The sequence below is a fragment of the Phoxinus phoxinus genome (assembly GCF_949152265.1).
Source record: "Phoxinus phoxinus genome assembly, chromosome: 25".
Classification (NCBI taxonomy): domain Eukaryota; kingdom Metazoa; phylum Chordata; class Actinopteri; order Cypriniformes; family Leuciscidae; genus Phoxinus; species Phoxinus phoxinus.
In genome coordinates, this window is record NC_136900.1 from 7,567,394 (window position 1) to 7,582,202 (window position 14,809).

Here is a 14,809-nt window from a genome sequence, read left to right on the forward strand (position 1 = left end):
TTCCGAGTTTCCACACGAACATATTAAGTGTCGGAAGTCTCCGCGTTGTGTTGCCATAGATATCGAAAAGCTTTGTAGATAATGCGCGTTGCACTTGCGCTTGAGCTTGAGCGCGTGAATTTTTTTTTCCTCCAAACCACTTCAGCGGAAATCCCGCCCTGCAGCTGACTCTAAAGTTTTCATTGGTCATGCTCATGTCAAACAATCACCAGATCCCTAAACCTACCCGTCACTGTAACCTAAACCAATGAAATCGGCTGCAGGGCGGGATTTCAGCTGAAGTGGTTTAAAAAATAAATAAATAAAATTCACGCGCTCAAGCTCAAGTGCAACGCGCATATCTACAAAGCTCTTTGAGAACTACATACAAACTGGGATTGGTAAAGCTGCACTCACTGTCTGTAAACCATAGTTATTTATATTATTCATTATATTCTATGTGATATTGGTTTAGGAGTATTTTATTTAGTGGAGAACTTTGCAGCTGTATTATATTCCTTATAATTTTTTATTTTATTATATATATATATATATATATATATATATATATATATATATATATATATATATATATATAAATAATATTAAAACGTTAATAATAAATATATATATTATATTTTATTAAAAAAAGTGTTTAAAAAAGTGTAAACAAATTGTAACAAAAAAAAGTTTATAGTAAACATTCAAACAACCAGCAGTTTAATGTTTGCATTTCTTTCCCTTACTGTACCGAAAATGAACCGAACCGTGACTTTAAAACCGAGGTACGTACCGAACCGTGATTTTTGCGTACTGTTACACCCCTAGTCGATCTCTAATTTTAATTTGTCCAATTGCAAAAATAGTGACTTTATAATCATTTAATCTTTATATGCATTAAAAGGCTTAATTGTGACAATGATACGAAGTTTGAAATCTTAATTTTTCAAAAGAAATGGTTAATGCTTAATTATTGTTTTACTACATATTATTGATTATTATATACATTCTGAACAATAGATAGAGCTGCATGGTTTCAAGTCGCTTAGTCAAAGAGTTTTGAAGATACTAGAGGTCGATCGATTGATCGGTCTTGTCGATTATTCGGCACTGGAACAATTGTTTTTCTGCAAAAAATCCACCCCGATAGTTTTTCCGGGTTGTGTTCATTGCTGAAGCTGCTGAGAAGAGTCTGTTGCCATTTACAGTACGAGAGCGCCCCCTAGAGGCGAAATAAAAACTCACATTGTGGAGTTTGTTTTGACACTGCACAGAGCGAGACACTTTAGATGCGGATTTAAAATTCAGGTTGACGGTATGTATGCTTTCATATCATTATACAGTAATTACTTTGTTGGCCAGATGCTGCATTACTGGAGAAAGAACAGCAGTATGTTTGCAGACGAGGCTGAGAAGACGCTAACATTACTAGTACCTTAAACAATTAAAGTCCCCCTGTGGTGAAAATCATATTTTAATTTTTTTGATAAGTCTATGTGGTGTTTTTAATATGCTTTAAGACAAATCATGTGTAAATTCATAAGTCGACAGCATTGCTGAGTATTTTCTGCTTAAAACTGCAGTGAACCAAAGACAGTCTCAAAAACACGGTTTGAAATCGCTGGTGTTTCTGACGTCACAAACTACCTTGTAACCAATCAGATCAACGTGTGATCGTCAACCAGTGGATCTCTGAGCTGAGTGAGTGAATGGAGGCGGGGCTCATTTGCATATTCATAGACCACGCATACTAAATGAGGCAAGAGTGTCGAGTTACATTCAAGATATTTGAAGGCATGAAGAATTATTTTTTTAAATGTCATTTTGGTGATCAAAGATGAGTTTTTAAGGGATAAAATGAATTACTACAGGGGGACTATAAAACAATGTGACAAACACACGCAAAACCCGACCGAATTGTTTATTGTCACGATTTTTACAACAAATTTGCATTAGTTTATATCCAGCTGGTCGCTTTTATGCATTCATTATCCAGTAAAGTTGCATGTTTAAAGCAAGAGACGTGAGAAAGATAAAACATAAACAAATCAGAAACATTCGATTTCAGTTCTTTTTTATCATCACTGTAATACATATTTTGTTATTGTGATTAGATAACTATCAAGTGTTCTAAAAAAGAAGCAAACACAGCGTGAGAGTATATTACATACAATATACATGTGCATCTAATTTAATTGCCATGATTGCAATTAAATGCTTTAAATTATGCCTTGTCGTCCAATTCATAGATGTGCTACATGCAGATTGGTCCATCAAAAGACTATTAATAACTTTTAAACTTTTTTTAAGTAGGTTTAACACCATTGAAACCACCATGTGCTTTAAACTACACATAAGGCAATACATTTAGGCTGTGTTCAGAATGAAATAATAGCTTACTACTTGCTGTAAAGTGTGTAGTATATACTGCGTACTACATGCTAAAAAAACAATAGCAAGCTACTTTATTTTCAACATGTTGCAAGTTTAATCCAGTTATTATGTTGGAAACCGAAATGTTTCTGTTTAATAATATTTTGTGTGAAATATCAGTCAGGATGATGTTAAAAACTAAAATTATTGAAACACTGGAAATGGAAGGTCAAGTCAAGCACATTGCATTGTGGGAGACTGTATGTCATGTAGTGTTGTAGACTGTACATATTTATAAATGTAGTATTATATACATACAGATAAATGCAGATTATACACACTACATTCTGCAACAATAATAAGAGTAGTGTGATAGTATGCTATTCCTAACATGGTCTGTTTCTTGACCACATAATTCAAAGATTGTAAGTTAAAAAGTATACAAAATTAACTGTTGGTGGCGCTAGAGAGTTTGAAAAACTGGTTTGATAGAAGTGGAGACTCTCCATTATAAATCAGGGGATGTACAGATTCTGTAAAAAGTAAGTACAGAAAGGACTACTTTTTTGGAATTCAAGGACTTCAATCAGCACTTATCAAACAATATCTTTATTATTTTTATTTATTTTTTCACTCAAATTACATATATATGGTATCTGATGTTTCACTTCATAGAGATCAATCCATCAACCAGCGCTGTGAGGCATGGGAAATCCCCTTAACCATTGAAAGGATATAGATTTTTTTACATGAATATATGATTGACCTGAAGAATAAAAGTTGTATTATATATTTATCATAAGCTTAATATCTTGCTCATAGCCATGAGAAATACAGCGTTAATTTTGCGTGAAACGATTGTATTTTTTCAGAATTTTTTTTTAAATAATTCAAGCACTTTTCAAGAACCTCTTCAAAAATATGTCTGTTTTCAAGGGTTTTGCAGGACTTAAATTCAAATACACTTTAAGCACCTTGTACGAACCCTGATAAAAGTGCCAAATTTCATAACTTTTCAACAGACAGCTCTAAGAAATGCCATAAAATAACTGAAATTGTAGTTTATTTTGGCAGTTTTGAGATGAATGAATAGATGTGGCTGATGGGAAATGAGTGGAGAAATGGCGTAAGAGAATGAAAGAGCGAAGTTTGTCGTTTAGAGCAGTTAAATGGAGCTCGAGAGCAGCCGAACAGAAAAAGGAAGAGAAAACGAGGCAGAAAGCAGACGAGAGACGGAGATATAGAAGAAGACAGCGGAAGGGAGGAAGAACTCACCGGTGCAAACAGTTGGATCTAAAGCGGATCCGTATGAAGTACAAAAACAGAACAAGAGAAGAGCAGACAAATGTTTACTACCACTGCTGATCACAACCGCACAATGAAACTACTTTATACAATGACAACAACAAAAACTAACAAACGTTTGGTTTGAAAGTCATGTTTAAAAATACTTTGTATTTAAACCTGAGAGATGGGGTAATATAGGTACAATGTACAGGTGAAACTCGAAAAATTTGAATACGGTGCAAAAGTTAATTTATTTCAGTAATTCAACTTAAAAGGTGAAACTAATATATTATATAGACTCATTACATGCAAAGTCAGATATTTCAAGCCTTTATTTTTTATAATTTTGATGATTATGGCTTACAGCTTATGAAAACCTTTTCACAATATTGTAATTTTGAATTTGAGGTTTTTATAAGCTGTAAGCCATAATCATCAAAATTATAACAAGTAAAGGCTTGAAATATCTAACTTTGCATGTAATGAGTCTATATAATATATTAGTTTCACCTTTTAAGTTGAATTACTGAAATAAATGAACTTTAGCACCGTATTCTAATTTTTCCAGTTTCACCTGTATACCGGTATCACAATATTCTCAAAAAATGTGTAATTTCTGAGACACAAAAAACTAATTTTGATGTAAGAGATTATCTAAAGTAAAAGATGATGTTTTAAACATTTGAGTATTTCACATTTCTTTCCGGTTTACATTTTTTTAACAGGTATACTGACCCAACCCTAGTGTTATTAAAGCTTTAAATGTTTAAAACCCTAAAAATGTTTCACGTTGAATTTGAAAAAGGAACAACGTGGTCCAAAGTATTCAGACATGACTAAAATAAAATAAAACAACAGCATGCAAAGACAAAAATATTCCAAAACAATCAGAAAAAGAGAGGGAAAGCCACTGAAAGTATCTAAAAATCACATAAAATGTATGACAAAAGTGAAATGTTGTAACCCTAGAGCCTCATATAACTTAACGGGGTGTGTGTGTGTGTGTGTGTGTGTGTGTGGGGGGGGGGGGGGGGCAGCAAAGAAGACGTTTTTCAATGTGTGCATTCAAAACCCTCAAAACGCTCCAGAGCATAAAGAAAGATCATCTACATCATCATATTGGGAAACAGACATGGAAATGAATGCTGTATGATGATGATGAGTGATGATGGTGAGTCATAAAACAACAAGACCAACGAAACCAATTCCACCATCTTGAAAACAGCTGAAAAGTGAAGCCCATCCGAGGTGGGAGCAGGACAGAGACTCACCTGGTTGTATTTGGCATTGGCCACGTGTTTGGTCTCCATCTTTCCGTACTGAGGAGGTTTACAGGAGAACTCTACGAACAACAGGAGCTGCTCAAAGATGGCGGGATACATCACCTGGAGATTCTCCGAACCCACACAAATTGCCTGGAACAATGACATACAATATCATTCAGACATTCAGTCTTATTCACAATCAACTGATCTAGTTGATATAACAGTGTGTAATCCATGAATAAAAAGCATGATTTTCAGTGTTTTTTTGGTGTAAATGCAAGTCTCATCAGAGTTAGGTTTATTTGGTTGGTGAGAAAAATAAGGATGAGACTGAATGGATGACTTGTCTAGTCATTAAACAACTAGTGCTCGTGTGGTACTTGCATTAACAACGCAAATATATCGGCCCACAGAGGAAATCCAAACAACAGAAGCATCAAAGTATGTTAACAGGCTACATTAAAGGGATAGTTCACCCAAAAATGAAAATTATCCCAAGCTTTATAATGGGAGTAAATGGGGCCCAAAAAAGTGCATCCATCCATCATCCACCTTTATTAAACAATGGAGTCGTATGGATTACTTTTATGATGGATGGATGCACTTTTTTGGGCCTCATTCACTCCCATTATAAAGCTTGGAAGAGCCAGGGTATTTTTTATTAATATAACTTTGTGTTTGGGTGAAAGAAGAAAGTCATATACACCTAGGATGGCTTGAGGGTGAGTAAATTATGAGATAATGTCCATTGTTGAGGGGAACGGGAACTATCCTTTTAATTTGCCTTTGGCTAAGCCACGCCCTAGAATGTAGATTGACCAATCACAGCGCAGCCAAGAACGAGCTCCCACAGAGGTCCGACACTTTTTCACAGCGCTCCATTGACTTTAACACAGGCGCCTCATATTTTTGGTCTCGGCAGGCTATTACCGTCGTAGTAGTTTTATCAAAAATATGGTTAAACGTTGTGCCTGGGGCATTTGTAACACAGATACGCGGTTCCCAGAGAGGTTGGAGGGGGGTGTCCGTTTTTTTCAAATCCTGACAAGTGTCGTCTTTGGATTAAACTGTGTGGACGTCCTCAGTCAGCGAAACCCCTCAAGGATCAACAAGCTCACTTTTGTGCTCTAAGATACATTTAGCTTTTAACCTTACTGTGAAGTTATACTAGTTAGACAGTTATATGTTGGTTTAGGTTATGATTTCGGTTCTCTACCCTAATTGTTGATACGCTAGCACACGCTCCTAATAAATACAACTTTATACTCGCGTAGTCCGTTTGCTTTGTAATAACGATTATAGAAGTGAATAGAGACCTAACGTTACCCAGCTTTGCATGAACAGTGTTGCTCCTTGATATTGTTAGTCCCAGCCTATTGTTAGTCCCAGCCTTGTTAGTCCCCTCCATTAGGATATGCGGTGGTTAAATTTTTGACTGTGACCGTTATGCTTTTGCCTCTATTTGGATGCCTTGTTGTTGCTTGCGTTTCACTGGTATGTCTTGAATATAGCCTTCGAACGCACACTGCAGCCACTTTTGCTGCACTTTATTTGCTGCTTTATAAAAGTTTGATAAAATTTCAGCAGGAAGAGCTGTCACAGCATAAGCCATGTGGATACCAAACCAGAGCCCAGATGAAGTTGACGGACGTTGCAACAGTAACTAAGGGGGCGGGGCTTAGCCAAAGGTGAATTGTAATTTTATTTTGCTTTGGTGTGGTGTTTAATGTTTTTTTGTATTTTTGGCTAGTTATGCTGTTGGAATATTGTTTTATTGGAAAGCACTTTGGCCAAACTATTGTTGTTTTTAAATGTGCTATACAAATAAACTAACTAACTTAAAGGTGCATTGTATTATTATGCATATTGTAATATTTAGGAGGTTCTGTTGACAGAAATGTATTATCAATACATAACTATGTTTTCAGTGGTGTATAAAGACCTTACTTAATGAACCGTTATGTTTTTATCAACGCGGGTTCCCTTACATCGACATTTCTACAGTGGTCACTATGTTGCTCTTCATGAAGTGATAGCTAAAGTCAGCGAATAAAACACTGACAATGATGAACAAGTAACAATAATATTCACAATAACATATCGGTTTACTGAATAATTAAGTAAACCTAATTTCTTTATTTATCTTTGTATAGAAAGCTCATTGCTTAACTGGCTACTCTCTGCTGTCTCAGACGACGACATCTTTTCCTGTCGGCCACCATAACTTCTGTTGGTTGCAATTCAGAACCTCACCACTAGATGCTGCTAATTACACAGTGCACCTTTAAGTAGGTTATGTACCTTCTGCAGGACATCGAGGGCGGTCAGGACAGCTTCTTGAAGGCTTGTGAGCACAGCCTCGGTGTAGGAGGGCAAGATAAACGGCGAGGAGTCTGAACTTATGGGGACTGACACGGCTCCATACAGGATCACCCCCAGCTTCTTGAGATCCTCCATGCTGAACCCTCCTGCGATGTGCTGGTACAATGCTGGGAAAATCTGTATTAGCGCCGTCAGGAAAGGCTGGCTGGGTACGAACACTAGTTTATCTGGTCCCCCACTTGGGGGTCGCGTGCACTCGGTTCCCACCCGGTACCAAGTGTTCCACGCTGACCACCAAAGAGCCGAGTCGTCGATCTCTTCTCCAGGTGGCGGAAGCGAAGGTTGGACGCCGTAGCGCTGGGCTAGTCGTTCTGCAAGTGAATCGGATCGGATTAGGGGTCTTCCTGGACCAGAACCTTGAAGAGACTCCATAAGGACAGAAGAAACGTCCATCGCTGCGAGACCATCGGGTTTATCCGTGTCTTTAATGGGCGTGACGAGCTGGAGGATCTCCTGGAAGCTCTTGAGGGCGGCGAGGGAAACTTCATTGTTCTTGCTGAGGGCAGCGGACTGGATGTGGTCCAGAAGAACTTCCCAAGCTTTGAAAAAGTCCCCTGCAAAAAAAGCAAGAATCAAATTCTGAGATCCGTCTTTTAATCCTGGATACGTTTGAAATGGCGGTTTTTAGTTTCAAAAAGCTTTCTTCCCTCACTAGCATTTTCCAAAGGTTTCTCGTCCACACCGAAACGAGGCAGGCACATATCGGTATATACACCTGGTATTAAGGTGTGTTTTGGTCGATCGGACACAAGTAAACGAGGGAGATTTAAATCTGTCTCTTTTGTCCACTGTCAACCACTTCTCTCCTGATTTCTTCGAGGGGATGGTCTATGGGAGGATAAATGTATGGGGTTTTCCAGATCTTTCAATCTAATGTACAAAATAAGCTTGTGTAATTTACATGTGAATGCGACCGGAGACGACGGAAAACATACAGAGAACATCAGCTTTAGTTTCTGCTCTGACAGACACAAGACCAGCCGAACGCTGTAATGGAGAGAGAACAGATGGTCTCCAGCCGACAAAGTTTAAACCCCGTCTGGTTCGAGCTCTTCCTATAATGTTACTCATTAGATCAGTAGACGGAGAGAAGACGGTCTTTTGTGGCTGTTTGAACACATTCGATCACATGAGTGTTTGCACTACGAAAGCAATCCGGTCGAATGCGTTTTCTTCTACCTCTGGAAGTGTGGAAAGTGGATAAGCTCAAAATATTTTAGACCTCGTTCACACCTGTATTTAATGTCGTCCACTTGTGATCCGATCCACCAAAACACTTCTTATAGACAAAACGACCATAGATATCTATCAGTACAATATGCATCACATGACTAAACATGCATCATTTTCAAATACCTCACAGTCCAAACTACAACTTGGGAGAGTGTCTTCAAAAAGCTAAAAAGGCATCTCAGTGTGACCGGAAGGTCAAAATGTAGAGATATACAGTCAAACCAAAAATTATTCAGACACTAGATATAATTTTTGAAATATTTTTACTAGTGTGTGCAGGACACTATAGTTTATGTAAGTGAATAGAGCAGAATAAAGTAAACTGACATATTATACCCAAAAATTCTTCATACAGCGACTACCAGTAACATTTAAAAAAATTTGGGAGCAAAAATGATTCTGACACTTTGAGCTGATCATGTTTTGCTGAAGTGTTTTTCTTTAACTGCTAATGCTCTTTTTACACCACAGACTGAACACAATGAAGCATTGCTTGGTAACTGGTTGAGCTAAACTGGTATTATCTAATTGTGTAGTTAAATTTAACAGCTGACAGATATTCAACATAATTCATGTGTGAGACAGTCTAACAGAAGGATGGACAAAACCAGTCAAACATCATTTACATTACATTTACATTTATGCATTTGGCAGACGCTTTTATCCAAAGCGACTTACATTGAATTTAAAGCTTCACATTTACATTCTTGTCAATTCTTGCTTTCCCTGGGAATCGAACCCATAACCTTGACGTTGCAAGTGCCAACGCTCTACTGTTTGAGCTACAGGAAGGCCAATTGAGGCCAAATATCAACTGAGTTCTGGTCATATTTTATTACCATTTTCTAAACTACAGCGAATAAACTGATAATGAGAAATGTTGAAGGTGTCGGAATACATTCTGGTTTGACTGTAGCTGTTTTCAAATATATCCGGATTAGTGTAGATGTTGCCTTTGAGAACCACATCTTTCAATGCTTACCCAGCTGCTGGAGCAGATATCTCCTGGTGTTGAAGATCCGAGCTACGCCCGCGAGCGTCAGAACCCACGTTTCCGCCCACTGCTTCTCTGCCGTGTCGCGCGAGTGGTGGATGAGGATGTTTCCACCTCCAGATTCGATCTTCTCCTTGTCGGCCGTGGTGGAGGACTTCCTTACACAGTTCAACAGATGAAAGAGAACCTGCGGAGCAATGTTACAGAGGTTTCCGTCATTAGCAACAATAACAATGCAATCGGGTTCATTTTAGGGGTGCACGATATATTAGCCATCATATCGGTATCGGACGATATACGGTCAACGCCAAATTTATTCAGACACCTTCCACATTATCACAGTTTATTCGCTATAGTTTAGAAAATGGTAATAAAATATGACCAGAACTCAGTTGATATTTCTCTGGTTTTGTCCATCCTTCTGTTAGACTGTCTCATACATTAATTATTTTGAATATCTGTCAACTGTTAAATTTAACTACACAATTAGATAATACCAGTTTAGCTCAACCAGTTACCAAGCAATGCTTCATTGTGTTCAGTCTGTGTGTAAAAAGAGCATTAGCAATTAAAGAAAAAAACACTTCAGCAAAACATGCTGAGCTCAAAGTGTCTGAATCATTTTTGGTCCCAAATTTTTATACATTTTGAAGAATTTTTGAAAAATAATATCTCAGTTTACTTAACTTTGCTATCCTCACTTACATAAATGAACTAATAGTGTCCTGCAAACACTGATTGTTCATGTTTAATGTTATCGACCCGATAAGAAAATTTGGCCGATATATTCAAGTTATAATAATGTATTATTTCCTTCAGCTGAGACACTTCAGATGCGCACTGTTCAACATGATGGTTTTGAATTACTTGAAAAATGATTGGAATCACTTTGAAAAGGAAAATATGGTTAAGTGCAGCGCAAGTCTTTCATATAAGCTACATACAATTATAATGAGAACATCATAATTCACCTTTGGCTAAGCCCCGCCCCCCTTAGTTACTGTTGCTACGTCCGTCAACTTCATCTGGGCTCTGGTTTGGTATCCACATGGCTTATGCTGTGACAGCTCTTCCTGCTGAAATTTTATCAAACTTTTATAAAGCAGCAAATAAAGTGTCCGATAGAAGTAGGCAAAAGTGGCTGCAGTGTGCGTTCGAAGGCTTTATTCAAGACATACCGGTGAAACGCAAGCAACAACAAGGCATCCAAATAGAGGCAAAAGCATAACGGTCACAGTCAAAAAATGAACCACCGCATATCCTAATGGAGACGGAGGCTGGGACTCACAATATCAAGTATAAAGTTGTATTTATTAGCAGCGTGTGCTAGCGTATCAACAATTAGGGTAGAGAACCGAAATCATGACCTAAACAGCATAAAACTGTCTAACTAGTATAACTTCACAGTAAGGTTAAAAGCTAAATGCATCTTAGAGCACAAAAGTGAGCTTGTTGATCCTTGAGGGGTTTCGCTGACTGTGAGGACGTCCACACAGTTTAATCCAAAGACGACACTTGTCAGGATTTGAAAAAAACGGACACCCCCTCCAACCTCTCTGGGAAACACGTATCTGTGTTACAAATGCCCCAGCCACAACGTTTAACCATATTTTTGATAAAACTAAGACGGTAATAGCCTGCCGAGACCAAAAATATGAGACGCCTGTGTTAAAGTCAATGGAGCGCTGTGAAAAAGTGTCAGACCTCTGTGGGAGCTCGTTCTTGGCTGCGCTGTGATTGGTCAATCTACATTCGAGGGTGTGGCTTAGCCAAAGGCAAATTGTGTGCTTGGGACAAGGCTTTCAATGGTGAGAATTTTGTTTTTGTAATCAGGCTTTCAAAAATTATTAGATTTAGATGTATCGGCTATATATCGGTTATCGACTTTCAAATACAAAGAATTATCGGTTATCGGTATAGGCAAAAATGTTCATATCGGTGCATCCTAGTTAATTTGGTCACTGGCCGAATCTGATCCAGTATCCAGCCAAATGTGTTTTCAACTACCTCTGGAAGGTCAAAACATTTTAGACCTCGTTCACACCTGTATTTAGTGTCGTCCACTTGTGATCCGATCAACCAAAACACGTCTTATAGACAAACGGCCATAGATATCTATCAGTACAATATGCGTCACATGACTAAACATGCATAATTTTTTAAAGACTTCTGTTTTGGATTTAGATTTATCGGCCAATATATCGGTTCTCGGCTTTCAAATACAAAGAATTATCGGCAAATTTTTTCATATCAGTGCATCCCTAGTTAATTTGGCCACTGGCCAAGTCTGACCCAGTACCTTCCAAACCACAATGTTCCAGGTCGGAGGTTGCAGCAGCGTCCCGTGAGCAGCAATGGTGGAGAACATGGTTTGCCCTGCGCTTTTCCTCACAGCCGGCCGTGGGTCTACGCACAACTCGCCCAGTTTGGCATACAGGCACAACCACAGGCAGTCAAAGGGCGGTGCCGGGTGGAAGGGTCGGTTCAGAGGTTCTCCTTTATCTTGGGCCTGTTTCAGGAGAACCGCTTCCTCCTTTTCCAGCTCCTCTGTAATGGCTTCTCCCCTTTGGAAGAAGTAATCTGAGATATTCCACTGCAGAAAGAGAAGATTTTTACTCAGTCTACTCATCTATCCAAAGGAACTTGACTTGCAGGCAACACTTTACAATAAGGTTAATTAGTTAACATTAGTTAATGTATTAACTAACAATGAGCAATACATTTGTTACTGTCTTCACTTCGCACAAAGTCCAATAGAAGAGAGCGCACCTAAAGAAGAAGTATCCAGTCAAGGTGCTCTATGGTTTTTAGTAGTCCATCACAGAAAACTTTAGGATGACCATGGCACTCTTTAGATTTAAAACTCTACTACTCCTACTATTATTATCATGAATATTATTGTTGTTACTACTACTATTATTATTAGTAGTATGCATACTACTTCTACTACAACTCTATTACTATGATTGTCTCAAATTGCCTCTATCTATATCACTAAAATATCCCATTGCTTAAACTTACCCATGTACCTGCATACCACTATATATCACTATATCGATATATTCATATTTAGCGGTTTTCTTTTTTGTGTGTTCTTTCTTTCTCTCTTCTGTATGTGTATACAGTATATGTCATTGATCTCTTACCTTGTATAAGCAACTGTTTTGTTAACTTGCAATACAAAAAAAGCCTTTATTATCAGATGGCTTAATACAAAAAAATACAAAAAATCAACATTTGTTACTGTATTTGTTCATCTTTGTTAACGTTAGTTAATAAAATCCAGCTGTTCATTGTTTGTTCATGTTAGTTCATTAACTAATGTTAATACAACCTTTGATTTTCATAATATATTAGTAAATGTTGAAATTAATATTAACTAAGATTCATAAATGCTGTAGTAGTATTGGTCATTCTTAGTTCATGTTAACTAATGAACCTTATTGTAAAGTGTTACCGATTTTACTAGCAACACTAGCGGTACTCCTCACCAGAAGGCCGATAGACGTCAGGCTGATGTTCAGCTCCTGGTTCTGGAGCCCAAAGCTGCCGGCTACATCCACCACAACTTGGAGGCACATGCAAGGCATTGTGGGTAGGAAGTCGGTCACCACCAACTGCAGGCACTGGAACGCTGTTCGTATGAGGGATTCACTGTGGAATGAAAGATGCGTACAAATGAGACTCTCCAAGATCAACACTTTAAATGTGACTTTTGGATGCGAGCTGTTAACTAGCTAAATCATAAAGGCTTCCTTGGTCAACTGGCTTCACTAGAGGCTGGTCCCACTTTTCAGGATTGACCAAGCACCAATCCAGCACCAACTAGCATAACCCAACCAAGACCAATGAAAATATTGAAATTTGGGGACATTTAACTTTGCCATGAGTATATTGGGGTCTGGTGCTCTTCACGTGGACTGAAATTACTGAATTATTTTTTAATTTGAATAAAATGAATGGACTATGTTTTAGTTTGATAATGTTTTTATTTCATAATTTGTATTTTTAGGGGATTTTACGGTACTATATTATATTTATGCAGTAGTTAAGTGAATCCATTTATTCACTTTTTGAGCATTTGACCTGAAAATCTTAAAAGCTTTAGAGCACAGACTAAAGTTTGTTTTCTTTTTAAAGATGACACTTAACAAATTATTGCTGAAGTGACAAGTTCAAAAAAAGTAAACTTAAAAAAGTTATATATTTTTTTTTATTGTTATGAAAAATGCACAAAAATACTATTGTAAATTTTTATATGAAACATATTTTCCAAAACACGTTTTACTCTAAAGCTGTGAGAAAAATCACCAAATTTAAGCTTGACATCTAAAAAAAATTAGCTTTCAGTAAGATTTTGTTTGGGTGCAGTACCAAACGCTTCCACTAGAGTATCTCCCATTCGTTTCCAATGCGCTCATTTTTGACAGCGAACAATACAAGTGTGTCTATATTTCTCAGGACCATTTATCCTTTTCGAATCATGTCCATGATTTTTTTGTGTTCACATAGCAAGTGCCAAAACATTTTCCAAGTTTTGTACCATTTTGATGAGCTAAAAAAAAAAAAAATAGTCTTTTCTGCAAGGTCAGGCAGTGTGTCTCACCCCTGGTCGTTTCGGATCGCTCCGATGACCCCCAGTACCAGAGGCCATCCCGGTCCGAGACTGTCTCCCTGGTTCTGTAGGATCTGCAGGACACACTCCAGCTGTTTCTGTCGGATATCAGCGTGAAGGACGTTGGAGAGCTCCTTCAACGGGTTCAGAAGCAGCAGCTGCAAACGCTGAGGAGGACAGGGGATCGGTTTACGTGTTGTCCAATCAATAACCAAAATCAAACTCTGAAGTAGGGCTGGGAATCGAATACTTGAGGTCAGGAATCGGATACTTGTTATAAAATTAAAATTTAGATTTCTCATATCGATTCATTTGTAAGCATTTCAAGATGACTTGCTGTTTTCTGTGCTGCACACACATCCAAAACGTGCGCACAGAAAAAGTGATTTTAAACCATTCAAGCGCGAGACGCTTTCAGAGCTGCAGGCGTGTGCAACTATATTGGGCAACTCTTAAAAAGTGACAGCAGCCTAATATTCTGCCGCCGTCTCTATAATAACACTAATATTCCTGCTGCCGTCTCTATAATAACACTAATATTCCTGCCGCCGTCTCTAGAATAACACTAATATTCCTGCTGCCGTCTCTATAATAACACTAATATTCCTGCCGCCGTCTCTAGAATAACACTAATATTCCTGCCGCCGTCTCTATAATAACACTAATATTCCTGCCGCCGTC

The 14,809-nt window shown here is 37.9% G+C and overlaps 1 protein-coding gene across 4 annotated transcripts in view; it reads right to left on the minus strand.

Moving 5' to 3' along the window:
- Nucleotides 1-14,809, minus strand: part of mon2 (MON2 homolog, regulator of endosome-to-Golgi trafficking) — a 63,469-nt gene that overhangs the window by 10,952 nt on the left and 37,708 nt on the right. For 2 of the 4 annotated variants that reach the window (XM_079604415.1, XM_079604413.1), the window contains exons 22-28: nucleotides 14,120-14,295; nucleotides 13,005-13,167; nucleotides 11,813-12,106; nucleotides 9,502-9,700; nucleotides 7,206-7,840; nucleotides 4,911-5,054; nucleotides 3,628-3,645 (exon numbers count right to left, since the gene is read on the minus strand). In XM_079604415.1, the coding sequence (XP_079460541.1) occupies nucleotides 3,628-3,645; nucleotides 4,911-5,054; nucleotides 7,206-7,840; nucleotides 9,502-9,700; nucleotides 11,813-12,106; nucleotides 13,005-13,167; nucleotides 14,120-14,295 (1,629 nt within the window). The remainder of the gene's footprint in view (nucleotides 1-3,627; nucleotides 3,646-4,910; nucleotides 5,055-7,205; nucleotides 7,841-9,501; nucleotides 9,701-11,812; nucleotides 12,107-13,004; nucleotides 13,168-14,119; nucleotides 14,296-14,809) is intronic. The other 2 variants (XM_079604416.1, XM_079604414.1) reach the window with 1 other exon arrangement.